The 14988-nt window shown below is 35.9% G+C and overlaps 1 protein-coding gene across 1 annotated transcript in view; it reads left to right on the forward strand.

Moving 5' to 3' along the window:
- LOC134793939 (hemicentin-2) overlaps positions 1-7773 on the forward strand; it is a 192361-nt gene extending 184588 nt beyond the window's left edge. The window contains exons 11-12 of the mRNA XM_063765659.1: positions 5151-5334; positions 7552-7773. Coding sequence (XP_063621729.1) covers positions 5151-5334; positions 7552-7718 — 351 coding nt within the window. The 3' untranslated portion in view covers positions 7719-7773. The remainder of the gene's footprint in view (positions 1-5150; positions 5335-7551) is intronic.
- The last annotated feature ends 7215 nt before the right edge of the window (positions 7774-14988 follow it).

Below are 14988 nucleotides of genomic sequence, written 5' to 3' on the forward strand. Positions count from 1 at the left end.
CAACCGCGCCACCTAGCGAGGATAAAAGATCTTCACCCGCCGTCAAAACTAAATGGCCGCGTTCGACCCGCGCTCCGATTAAAATAATTCATATTTCGGTTCCCGTCGCTGCGATTTAAGTGAAAATCAACCAGAGACTAATTAGTGACCCAGTGCCCCTTATGGATATATGCAGCTGTCGATAAAGCAGAGGATTTCCCAATCATCATACATAGACCACCACGTGGTACGCCAAGGTGCTGCTGGATTTATGTAAGTTGCTCTCAATTTATCTCGGCTACAGGTCTTTTATTGGCAAATCATTTAATTGACAGCTTTCTGATTCCAATGTGGGAGCTTTCTCGTTCATAAGTAATTCCTTGCTCATTTAGAGTTAATAATATGTACCTAAGTCTATTTTGGTCGGGCGAAATCAATCAAATCAGATACCTATTTGCCTATAACTCAAACACGCGCGCTTTTCGTTAACCACAAGACTGATTTCGTGTTCAAATTAATTAAATAGCATCTGAGTGAATATTGTACCGATATAGAGCATTAATGTGTCAGTACCTGGACCTGGTTCATGTTTTGCTCACCACACGATTGCAAATGATATATGTATACATAGGTACATATTACGCCTACTAGACCGCGTATTACCTAGGTATATGACTGTTTTCTCTTACTTAAACACATGTACTTCAGGTTTAGAGCATTTAGTAACTGGAGACGTCATGGCTGTCATTTTCTGTAAAAAACAGTCTGCCAATTTTTGCGGGGCAGGGGACGTCAAATGTATTGCTATTTCTACATGATTTCTACGTAACGTACAAATAGCCATGTCAGTCCATACAAAAGTTTGCACAGTTGTGCAAGGTTTTCGGCAGAGGGGTAAGCTCTTAAAGGCGACTCCAGTTATTAAATGCTCTTAGACTTCAGGGTACAAACAGGAAATTAGGAAAGAACAAAAGATTTGGCGCGCAAAACTTGCGACGGGAGATTTGGCGATAGCGCGGAGTTTAACGTTTTACCTACCTCAATAGATTTAGATTTAATTTTTAATTCGCGATTTCGGGGTTGGCCCCATAGTAAAAGTTGTTCAGGATGACCTACATATTCACCCCTCAGTTTGGTCAGTGATAACAAAGGCACCCTGTATATTAGACTAGCCTTAGCCCGCGACTTCGTGCGTTTTTGTTCGACTGTTTTTACCCAATACGAGAGTTTTCACATTGTACGGTCCGATATCGGATGGGGATGACCCTTGGAGAAAAACAGCTGCTATAAAATGACCGAGCCCTTTTATCTTTGCGTTAACGCTTTCTTTTGAGCAACAAACAATAATCAATGAAATATTAAAAAAAATACTTTTTTGTAGTCTTATCTGACATCCGATATCGGATCGGATAATTAAAAACTATCTTTATTTTCAAAATAATATTTTTTTAGTGAAGTTCGACTATAATAAAATTATAAACATTGTATTTTTTTATATTAACCCTTTGTTAACAAATGGCAAAAATGACATCATCTTTTTGTATTTTTTTCTTATGTAGAATTTTTAGGACTTTAAGGAGGCGATGACGATGAGGCTTGAATCGTGTTTTTTTTTTCATCACCATTAAAGGGTTAGATATAGATAGTGTTTTGTTTACAATAAAATGCTTACTTATAATATGCATATTTTGCGGCAAAGTCAAATTAGTTAAAATCTTAATTACTTATACGTGTATGTCGATAAAATCTACCGCATAATTAGTTCATGCTGGCATACATTTCTGATCAGATACGAATTTCGAATAATTTATGTTAATTTGACTCATAAAAGTAATTAATAATATTGCCGCAAACAACGCATTTCTCCAGTAAAAAAAAACTGTAATAATTTAATGTAACGTGTTGAAATGGAGAAAATGTTTGTTTGCGCAAATAGTGATGAGATTTTATTTTAAATAATTATCCATATTAAATTTACACGCTCTAAAGGGCTTAAAAGTTATTTATAAAACAAATAATTATACAGTTGAACATGGCAGAAACATATTATTAATTAAATCATGTTTCATTTAAAAGGCGCATTTAAATTTTTACATCTTGTGGTCGTATCCGACATCCGGTATCGGATCGGACAGTGTGAAAACGCTCTACGGTAATAAAAAGAACGTAGAACATGACGATAATCCTATTCAATCGCCCGTGTCAACGCTGCTGCGGTCGCATCCAAATGACACCCCAATTTTACCCCCTCCACTTTTACCAAAATTGTACCCCCTCCAATTTTACCAAAATTTTACCCCCTTTAGGACAAGTTTCGTAGTGTTGATCTTAGTGTAATTTGTTAATTACTTACTCGCTGTTTCAAAATATTAAAAAATATTAATGAAACTTTAGGTCTAAACTTAAGAAAAACTGTGTTTTCTCTTTTTGTAAAAGACTGTTTGTTTCTGAAAAAAAAAAACAACGGGTTGCACTCTGGGAGTGCCGGCAGAAGTGAAAACTCAATGACATTGTAACAGTTTTTCGATCAGGTCATCTGTCGCGAGTTTAACATTTTTTCCCCATCACAAAAAGTGCACAGCGCCGCTAAAGAAGTTTTCACTTCAAAAAGTTTCCTATGACTCCGAATCCTCTATAGAATATTGAGTAAGTATATTAACTCAGCGGTAGCTCTAGGTAAAGTTAATAAACAGACAAAGTCAATATTCGTATTTTAAAATAATATAGATTTGTATTCCCAACTCTCTAGAGCTAATGCTTTCTTAATGTTCCTCGCTGAAAAGTTTTCGATTGTATTTCTAGCACTAGACTTTTAGCAAATTGAGAGTAAGAGAAGTATTGGAAAACTGAGTAGACCTTTGAACGATGAAAAGGCAGCTGCATAAGGTTTTTGCGTTATTATATAGGCACTTTTGTTAGAACGCTTGAAACTTTGGCAGGCTCGCGAGAGCGGCTTAGTCGAACCATAATACTCTCGGTTGGTAAACACAATACAATTTGGTATACATAATTGCAAATGTTTGTTAAAATTATCAATTATATGCACATTGCACAGAACAGTAAATAAATAAATATTACAGGACAATTTTACACAGGTCGACACCCACACCGTCCCACAGTAAGCTAATAAATTATTTGAATAAATGTACATATACGATATTATAGATCTAGTACCGGCTGTTAGTATCTCCCTTGCTTATGAATTTGCACCTTACTTTAAATTTCAAGGAAACTTTAATTGTTAAACGGCTAACATAGAATCTGAATTAAACTTGAATAATTAAATTGTCAACACTTGACGGATTAAAACATATTTAAATAAGCGGGAAGTTTCTGAACTGTTAAAACACAAGTTTGGTGCAGCTCAGTCTATGAGAAGTTTTGAATTTTGCTATCTTCACTATTACCTGCGGGGGTACCCACTTAGTTTTTAATTAAGACGAGCATCTTTAAGCACCAAAAATGAGAACGAGTGTTATTTTTTGTTTCATCAATTGAAGTACGATCGAAGTAATATGCGCGAACCCGTACACCCTACCCACGAAACCTTTATTATAGTTACTTTAAAAACAATAAAACAAATTATTTTTTACTTACAAACTAATTAAAAGATAAACTGTACGTCAAATGGCGGCAAATTAAAACTTTTTCACGCACGTCAAGCATCCGTATTTTTTTTTTTCAATTCAGAGACAAACTAGAGTCGGGGTCGATTGCCATATCGCTCGATACCAACTAACATGCGGGATTTGACCATATTGTATGCAAATTGTCATTTGATTTCGAATAAAACGTCATCTCGACTGATATTAGAATAAGGGTCAAACCAAATTGCTTTTTTTTTCAGAGATGTTCGAATGCATTAACCAAATGACAACATTTTCACAGATAAGAAATTTACTGTAACAAAACAGTTTATCGTAATGTGGGGCATTATTTACGGATTTTGAAGGCATCATAGAGGCAATAGAGGGTTTATGATAGGTGTGTAAATAAAATAGTAGAAATTAAATAAAATGGAACTAAAATATTCCCATACTAAATTGTTGCCATGTGGCGCCCTTAATATTTTTCTAGAATTTCTTGTCGGACTATACGTCGGCTTTTGCCCGACTCTATTAAATTGAAGCGCGCGCAGCGGCGACCCTTACGTCTGTTTACTCTTCTGTTTTAGTATGAGGGCGCCGAAGGGGTCCAGTGTGCCCCGTATGTCGAGCTTCGCCCGACTCTTTTATATTGGAGCGTAGTAACGTTACAATAATTCCTTACTCCTAACATAACGCCGATCGGCGAGCGTGCGTTCGTAGCCGAGGCATATCTAATGCTTTTATAGAACAACCACTTCTGCTCTAGTTTTTAACCTGCCGCCAAAGTACTGTGTAATAGTAGTTTATGTGACTGCTACATAATGAAAGGCATTAAAATACGAGTGTGGGTTTATGAAACGAATGAAATGAGTTTCATAATAGTATCACACGAGTGTTTTAATGCCTAATTATGTACAGTTACATACACTGCTTTATCTACACACATATTATAAACTTTCTATGATATATTCACTAACCTCATATTACAACCGACATTGGGGCACTTTCCTCTCTGGCGGAACTCGCGGATATGAGGTGGCGTCTCCGAAATATCTTTATCGCACATTTTACACGAAACTTTTGTTATAGTTACTTTAAAAACAACAAAATCAAATTATTTTTTACTACACACTAATTAAAAGATAAACTGTACGTCAAATGGCGGCAAATGAAAACTTTTTTCACGCATGTCACGCATCCGTAGTTTTTTTTTTTAATTCAGAGACAAACTAGAGTCGGGGTCGATTACCATATCGTCCGATACCAACTTACAAGCGAGATTTGTCAATATTGTATGCAATTGTCATTTGATTTCGAATAAAACGTCATCTCAACTGATATTAGAATAGGGGTCAAATCAAATTGCTTTTTTTTTTCAGAGTTGTTCGAAATTTGAATTTTATTACCAAATCGATTTTGATATAGTAATGAAGCTATTACCACATTTTCACAGATAAGAAATTTGCTGTAACAAAACAGTTTATCGTAATGTGGGCCATTATTTACAGATTTTGAAGGCATCATAGAGAATTTATGATATGTGTGTAGATAAAAGTAATAACGATTGTCATTTGTTTCGCGCAGGTGCTCGACCGCCAGAGCCACTACGGCTACGACGCGCACGGCTACGGCGCCATGGACGACTACGCGCCGTACCCGCTGCCCGCGCCGACCGCCGACTGCCTGCGCTCGCAGAACCCGAGCCGCCAGGAGTACTGCTCGGACCCCTACGCGCAAGTGCACAAGCCTAAGAAGCAACAGCATATAGGTGAGGGCTTAAGGTCTCTTTAGAAAGCAATAAATGGAGCAGAGATGCAACCTAATAGGTTTTCGCGGCTTGGTTTCCGCAACTCGACCTCATAATATTGCGCCTATTTTGTGTGCAAAACGGAGCAACCTATTGCGATTGCGAATGTTTTTTCGAAGATACCTCGGAATGACGTATGACATCCGTTTAAAATTAGCTAGTTCAACATTAGCATAATTGAACTAGGACAAATCTCTAGAACTGTCCAGAAATTTGGTATGTACCTATGTTAATTAAACGTCCCTTTTTCACATGAAAAAAGGACGCACGAATTTCTTTAGTATGATATAAACATTGTGGACATCCTCACTGTTTATCATACTAAAGAAATTCGTCTTTTGGGTACTCTGAATCTAGGCATTCTATGAGAATATGGTCTAGGGCAACATTTAAAGCTTATTCTACACAAAAAACGTCCTATATACCTCTGCGAAAAAATACAGCTCAGAGAAAATAATTGCTGAATCTAGATTTAGCGTTATTACCTTAAACCTAGGTTCCTCGAGGTCCCCATATGTCAAATGGCGTGGAAATTAAAAAGTAACTAACATACACACTAAATTTCAGGACCGTTCTAGAGTTTTCGAGCTTTGTCCTACAAATCCGTAGCTGTATTTTGTGAGAAATGCAGGATCTAGCCGATATTTCGCTAACAACTGACTCAGACATAATTCCGAGCTTGACGCTCACAACATGCGCGTTGTTATCCGGCTCGACTGAAGTGTCAAAGCTGTTACTGGAACGAAATAGAAAAACGTGTTTATTGCTGACTATGGCAATCGATACAAAATAACGATTTACCGTTTGTAATTTTGAGTTGTCAATATAAAGATTCAAAATACAATGGAATGTCGAATTTATTTCATCAGAATAAGATACGTAACAATTGAAGGAATGTTTACAAAAACAACATAACTGACTACACTGGTTGACACCTGAAACGATTAACAATGTTCTTAAAAAAGTTTCAACCGCTCTAAGCAGTTATGTTGTTTTTGTAAACATCCCTTCAATTGATTGACCAAAGTCTGGAAATAAATTCTTGCTTAGCGTGTCAATCTAAAGACTATTAAGTAAGTAATTAATATTCATAAATTTTACAGGAAACGTATTACTATTCTAGAAGTTTATCCAACCATTTCTCAAAATGATTTTCTGCTTTTGGAACATTCTTAATATTCAACTAGTTTGATTTAAAAGCATTTAAATCAATACTCGGTTTCAAGATTTACTTTGTGGAAATGAAAATTAAACAAATCTGACTTGGGCTGTAATTTAAAATAATTAAGTTAGTATTTGGTAATCCAAATGTTGAGTAGACAATTTATAAATTCATAATATTTGGTAGTAAAGTGATTTGGTAAATGCGCATTAAATAAATTAGTTTAATGGGTTTGTAACTAGAATAATTAATGTACGATAATAATTTGTGGCTGCAGTTGATGATGAGTTAGTGTTAGTGTGGTTAATGATCATCAAAAACTATTTAAAACACAAATGATAATTTAATTTCAATTTCCTGCTTGCTTAGTAGGTATGGAAGCCTTGAGTAGGTATATATGTATGTTTAAATTCTTCATCCGGAATTTATGAGCTCAGGAGGCATAGGTAATCGAATTTACAAATTGACGTCAATTTGATCTCAATTTAACATCACTCGCCCTGTGCAACTCGTTCGTACTTATATTGGAGCATGTTAGATGCGCTGGGTACTAACAAAATGATTACCAATAACAGATTAAAGTAGGCACTCTACCCTTTATCGGGCGGGACGACATCGAGGCCGTGGCTGGCGTAGCCTGGACGAGAATTGCCACGGACAGAAATACATGGCACACGATGGAGGAGGCCTATGTCCACAAATGGACATCTCAATAAATAATTAAGAAATAGAATAGAATAGAATAATTAAATTACTTATAAAATTAAACTATTATATTAATGCATGGAACAATAATCTAAATCGAAAATATTATTAATACTAAATCTATCTATATAAAATAATAATAATAATTGTATATTATGTAAACTAAATGTAATATTTATTGGAATAAATGGCTCTACTACTACTACTACTACCCTTTATTGGTAGAGTAACTATTCGGATGGCAAGAATGCCATCTCTCTCCAGTTTCTGATACGGCAGAAACAAGAGCTTAACTTATGTATTATTTTCAGAATCCCCTTACCATGAGGTGAGCGGCCTCCCAGAGTCGTACGGCGGCGAAGCAGGCGGTGAAGACAAGCCGCCGCACCTGTCCCTCAGCTACGACGAGTCCCTCGAGTCCGGGTACTCCACGCCCAACTCGCGCGCGCGCCGCGTCATCCGCGAGATCATCGTGTAGCCCCCACCCGCACATGGCGACCCTGCCCGCTGTAAGCCTAGCATTCACGGTAAATGAAAGCTGCTTTGTACGGCGCATATACCAATTGGTCAAATGATCATTGTTAAACCTTTTTACGAGATAAGCTGTGTTTTTATGTTTCGGATATTAAAATTACTGTTCTTTTGATCAATCTACTACCTAATTTGTCAGCTTTTGTACTAAAATTAGTTAGATTGGCCAATCGAACAGTCTTGTTGGTAGGTATCTGGGATACAAAAACAACATAATCACTTGTGTCTTTGAATGAACGCTGGGCTTCACAAATGTCGAGGCAATTCGCTGAATTAGCCTAACTAGCATTAGCGCGTAACTTCGTCCGCGACTAAGTTGCAGACGAATATTTGTTTGACTCCGGAGCTACGTAAGCACCGGACTTATGCTACAATCGTGGGTTGATGTGAACTTTAATTCGCAAGTAACTGCCGTCCAAGCCCGCTGGCCCACAGTTGTGTCACGAATCCTTTGGTAGTGTCAGATTTTTTATTCACGAGCTTTATAATGTAGTGTCCACATGCCCAATTGTGATTTATGTCAATTGTGATAAGACGCCTCATATGGCGATCGCTTGTTGTGAATTCAATACAAATTTATTATCAAAATCTATTCTGAGCGAATAAATACGTACAATCGAATAACTTTACAGGCATTTCGGATCGGAGGAAATTTCTGTTCGTGGTTGACGTAATTCACCCCACAAAGCAAAGCCGTAACGTGCAACAAATTTCTCTTTCTGTGTTACTATCAAACGAGACTGATAAGCCATATGAAATAGGTATTTTAATGGTGAGCGTGGAATGGTTGCCGTCGAAAGCCCATTAAAGTTGCAACATTTAGGGTATATTTAGGTTCCGACCAATCGCCCGCGCGATGCGAACTCATCAAAGAATCGCGTTGTGGCGTTAGACTGCACGATTTGCTCGAATTCGTATGCGTGACACCGCTGTACTGGCCCCATACTTATTGCCCGTAAGACCCGTCCTTAGATACATGTCAATGATCGCTCGTCATTCGCAAACAGCGAAAGGAACGCCAAGTTATTGCGTGCACTAGTGACTATTATGTAGTACGTAAGCGGTTAGGGGACGCACCTTTAAGATACCTGTTTGCTTGTTTAATTTTGAAGTGTCTATCGTCGACGCAACGGGATTAATTCCGACTGTCAGCCATTCCAACTCATTCTCGGGTACCCGGGTACCCTGTGTACACGCTCGTTCATTATTAATACGTAATTAAGCGTTGGTCACATCATAAACAATGTTAATCCTGTGAATAATTCAGGCTCAGTCTGTAGTATACATCACTTGAACGGAGGTTGTACATTTACCTTCTTTTATCGTAGTATCTAAATTACAGATGTATATTTCCCGTTAAATCTTCAAGTTTTAGAAGATGGCGGAGCTGATATTATAGGTATAATTTAGTTTGTAAGTTGTTAATGTTATGATCAGAGTAAGTGGGCTAGTTAGTGTAGTTTGGGGTCTGCGTCGCGTCGGTCGTTCTAAACCGTTACCCTTACTTTTTTTAATTTTGGACATTATATGTATTTTTTTCCTAGAATCTCGAGTTCTTTTGACGCTAATTGAAGAAAAAAAGGGCAGACAATTTACGTAGGTACAATTTTCATTAAAATAAAATAAAAGTGTGGGTACGGATTACAACAGAGCGGCCCACGCTCGTCTGACAGGGCCGTAGTTAAGAAAAGGTATGTTAAGATTGCGTTAATGAGCTTACTATTGAATTTATTAAGACGTCAGTCTCGATGTCATGTGACGCACGAGGTGAAGACTGTCATAGCTGTAACGATAGATAGGTTTTCCAATTATTTGTCTCATTTCCGTCTAAGATCTTGTTAGGATACGTTGATCTAAACTGTGTAAAGTCATATTTCCACATGTGTAAATATAATGCGTAATTATAAGTCTTCTTGTCATTCTCTATTGAGGCAGCTGTATTTTAAATATGTTTAATGTCATACATCGGATTCTAGGGGGCAAATTGTATGACGGGATCCCTATCAGTCATACAATTTGCCCCCTAGAATCCGATGTATGATCGATTGTCAATGTTCAATTTGTGTTTGTTTATGTTTAAAAATAATATTCTACTTTCTGATATTATTCAGTGAGTCAATCCGACTACTTAATAACATTTTGGTGTATAAATTTAACTTAGTCATTTGATTTAAATACTCTTGTTTGATCTTAACTTGAGTGCCATCTTATTTTTCTGGAGGTAGCGAATTAAAATGACTACCTGCGATGCTAAAAATGATATTATATTTATATACTTTTTATAGTTTGTACTCAAGAAACTGCCACTAACGTAATATTAAAATGTGCACTATTTATACTGTCTCAACCAGTTTTTACGTAGTTAAATTAAATTCTAGAATGTTATTGCCGCTTCAGACGTACGTTAGGAATTTGATCTCATGTTCACCCGCAATCATAATACATTATTGCAACTTTAAAACGGAAGCACTAACTCACTTGCGCTTGTCAAATACGTTAAGATTATGCAACGAGTTCCAAGTTATATGTTTAAAACAGTACTTTAACTTTTAAAATCTGGAAGTCCAATTATGAAGTGAATTAAGCAGCAGCGCTCGCAAGTTCCGTGCTATCAAAAGCTGGAGTTGCTGCAAAAGTTTGAACTGGCCTGCGGTCGCTGCATACTGCCTTTGGAATTTTACGTTGCCCGACACTCATGCAAATGACCGATTTGCAAAATTTTGTATTTTTTTACTCAGAATCGCTAACATTTTCGATCTTGATAATATACGAAAAACTTGATCGGGCGGAACGATTCTGAGTATCAAGTTTTTACACATATAATATTTAAATTAAACTGTTTTTAATAGGCTCACTATAACTCTACTAAGCCAACTAGACAACTTGAACGGGATAGTTTTTTCTAAAATATCTTAGACATATCCGTCAGTGATACAATATTTTGTAAGCTACAAGCACTTAACGCATTATTATCTAATTGGCTTGGGCGACTTATATGTAAAATAAGCCTTAGAAATCCACAAATTATTTATAATGTGCACAAGTTTCACGCCATTAACTGCTCATTAGCCATCAAACAACCAATTGACATAAGCACTTAATTAATTACATTACAGGTTGATTCGATACGTACTCTGTAAAATTAATGCTCATTATAATTACTTAGTACAAATATCAAGCACAATTTGATAATTTCATTATTGTGTTACCTCTGTCCAAATATGTGCCAAAAAGAGCATTTCCATTAAAGGACTGAGCACATAGCCGCACATAATATATGGGGTTGGGACTAGAATTCAGTACAAGTACATGACCATTCATGCCTTAGATGTGTACTTAGAATAAGAGATACTTTGTGGCTAACACGTCGGTCTCTGATGTGTGGTAACAAGTGTTTAACTTAACCCAAACACATCAAGCGTCACGTCATCCCGTCGGCTGTGTGAACACTCCTTTAATCTAAGGCGTTGTCCACGGTGAGCGATAGAACACGTCAAGAGTGACGCGTTGCCACGCGACGCTATTCTGTGCCCCTCCTGTCGCAAAACTGATTAGATTTGATAAAGTAAATAAAATAACTTCATTTCATAAAAAGTGTAAGATTTGTATTGTAATGGTTCATTCATAATTGGGCCATTTTATTATACACTTTTTAGTTCTATTAGGATCGAATATTCTGCTGTTCGTTATTCAACATAAAAATTCCTAAATTAGAAAAAAAGTGTAGAGTACAAGATTAAATATAATGACCTAATTCTGGATATCATTCTATTCTCATTTTCACAATCCTTCATGTCACTCACTTGGCACTAAGTTGTCACACACTTGGCACTAAGTTGTCGCTCACTTTAGACAACGCTCTACCCATCGTAATATTCTTATTTCATCCCATATGCCTCCTAGGGATCATTTGTTTAATACTTCACATCATTAAATATTAGAAATGGGCCCACCTTAAATGTAATGTGAAATAAAGTATATTTTTATTGAAATTATTAGCTAGTTATGACGATTCTAAACCGTTAACTTCGTCTATATTCACCCACACGAATGCTTTGTATGAGGATACAATCAATTTAACACAATTTGCAACTCGGCCATCCTGACAAAGGCTGAGTCCTTTAGCATAATAAAGCAAATAATGTCTTATTATAATGAAGTTAGACAGCGAGCTAATGTAATTCACAAATATACAAATTATACAAAATTTATTTACGGTAGTGGAAAGGGAATCATGTAAACTTAACAGATTGGATTGTGTAGTGTTTGAATTGGCAGCTGCATTGAGCAATTATTTCAAGACATTCTTTGTTAAAACCAATAAGTATCTAATACTCTTTAGAGACTTCGTGGCGTTATTCATAAAAGTGTGTCAAGTCTAACAAGTTTGTCTCTATCATTAGAATTCCTTGTCATTCGAATCAGAATTATGTTTATTAGAAAGATAATTTAAGAAAAGTTTCCTAAGTTTTATGACTGACGGGTTAATAATCCAATGCTTAATTTGCCTGTGAAGCGTAAATTAGAACTAATTAATATTTTACGGCTGGATTGAAGTTAGTTAATAAGTTTGTAAAGCCCGCTCTGCCTCCGACCCAGTTGTAGCCTGACCTTGTGGCCAATTTAGGAACCGACTTTAGCTACCAATTATATTTTACATTAAATTAACCGGTATTTAGTTTATTATTTAATACAACGCTATTTTGGGAAATACAATTATTAAGTATTAATTATATAAATATGTAATTTGATGTTAACATCCCCGTAAAATATCACTGTTCATTTAATTCCAGTTTTAACCAACTTTTCGAAATGAAATATATTTCATATCTCACAACTAGGCACATTCACCATCAGATACCTATAACGAAGCGGACAAGGTGCCCAAAAATTAAAATTATGTCTGAACAGGCACTCTACTCTAGTACCTTGACAATAGAGGCGTGTTCAGATATTGTGAACACCTTGGCCGCTCCAATATATCTGATGACGACTGTACAGATGTACCTAGTGCATAATTATTTTCCATCGTATTTTCACGGAAACGTTCTAACGTGTCTTGCTATTTCAGTCAGTGTCGGTACAAAAACACTGAGGTTGACTGACGTAGCACGACAAATACGAACGTTTCCGAGAAAATACGATTTAAAACATTTATGCACTACATCTGTAGGTACTGTGTACTGTGAATCTTTAGGAATGCCAAGCGGGTCGTTATTCAAAGTATATTTCTAATTTCAATCCTCACAGCCACCAGCGTAGGCATTTCTTTCTTGTAAAATTTAATTTAAATGTCGCTGGGATTATTTGTCAGAGATTGCCCAAAATTGCTATTTGAAGATATGCCGCGCTGACAGCTATATTGATTACTCACGCTGAATATCATAATAAAATGAGATAAACCAGTGATATTCTCTTTGTGAATTGGGCAATAAACTCTTTTCGACCGTGCGTATTTTTGCCTGCTAAAGAAAAACTGTAATGTCCAATAGAGTTAGACTAAAAAAAGTCTGCAGCGATTTTGATAGCCCACGCAGTACAAGTGTTATTTATACGTTATATTTTCATAGAAATTTGACGTTTAAAATAACACTTGCACTGCGTTGGTTATCAAAATCGCTGCAGACTTTTCTTGGTCTAACTCTACTAGCGGGACCCTAAAATGGTAACATTTTATTTACACACTAACGCCACCTTCTACTTTACGAAATCATCGAATAAGTAATCAATAAAAACAACTATGAATTATGATCTGAAAACAGATAACTATCGGTATAAATCGTAAATGTAAATAAGATTCTAAATTAATTTTCAACTAGACATATTGTTGAAACTTAATACACATATCTTGCCACGATATTATTATGTGTTACCTATTCTATACAACACAATCATGTGTACTGTATTGTATTAATTAATTTATCACATAATACGTGTTAACGTATTATTATAGTTATATAATCCCTATTATTAAACTTATTAATAAGATCTGCGCTCATTTTAAATTTTGACGCATAATGCTGGGTTCGTAAAGTCCGTGTGGGTTTAATAGCATTCATTGTAATAACTTTAGCTCAATTAATTGATTTTTATATTAAACATTCGTGTGGGTGTATTATAGGCGAGTGCTTTATAAGGTTATTTTATTAATTATTATAAGCTCAACGAGGGTAAGTACGAACGTATATGGCATAAGTGCGTTTTCTTAAAAATAAAAAAAATAAAATCAGTGTATTGGCAGTTGTATTCGTGGCAAACTTTCGACAGCGAGACGGACTAAATGCGTTCACATTAAAAATGCATCTATCCATTACCTTATACTTTTAGAAAACGCAAATTTAATCCATAGTCGTAATTATCCCGGTTGACTTAAACGGCGTCGCGCCAATTTTGTATTCAAATGTTAGTAACGCAAATACGTTATAATTTATAAAATTTACGCCATTATATATTTTGCGTGCATTAGTCACGATATTAGAGACGAGTGAATAAAGACTGCTAAGCTTCATACAGAACTGTATTCCTCTAAAGTCTAAATAAAGAGTGAAAAAACGCATCACTATAGAGATAACCCTTACATTTTATACGGTGACCGCTAGTTTATATTTTATATCAAATCTGATCTGACCTTACTCGTCTCTAAAAATAAGGGCCACCCCACACTAGCGTCTTTTGAACGTCGGCGTCTAGTCAGCGCTATGGAAAATGGCGTCGCTGCGCAGTTGCGTCAACGTTGCGTCGACCAGCGGCCATAGAGTTGACTGGACGCCGACGCTCGAGAGACGCTAGTGTGGGGTGGCACTAAGCGATTATAGTTAATTGCTTTCTTCATTTCTTCGACTATAAAGTCTACATTGAATCTACTTATTTTTATTAGTTAGCTTTTTGTATATTTTTACAAATAAATAGTTTTAAGGTTCCACAGTACTTACTTTACGATAAACGTCAAAGAACGAAAATAAGCCATATTTTATATTTAAGTAAGTAATTTTACAAATCCAAGACATTCAATTTGATGTAATCTCTTACATGTATTGTACGAATACGAAATCAATTGTAAATATTATGAATTGTATAAATAAATTGATTTTACGTGTGAATGCCTTTCATTTGTGTTTATTGCAATTTGCTGAATGGAATCCCCAAACGAGTTACAATTTATCAGATAAATAACAAGGTGCTTTGGTAAGTATTCATAAAATGGAGTAATGGGAAAC

Source organism: Cydia splendana, chromosome 1 (assembly GCF_910591565.1).
Source record: "Cydia splendana chromosome 1, ilCydSple1.2, whole genome shotgun sequence".
Taxonomy (NCBI): Eukaryota; Metazoa; Arthropoda; class Insecta; order Lepidoptera; family Tortricidae; genus Cydia; species Cydia splendana.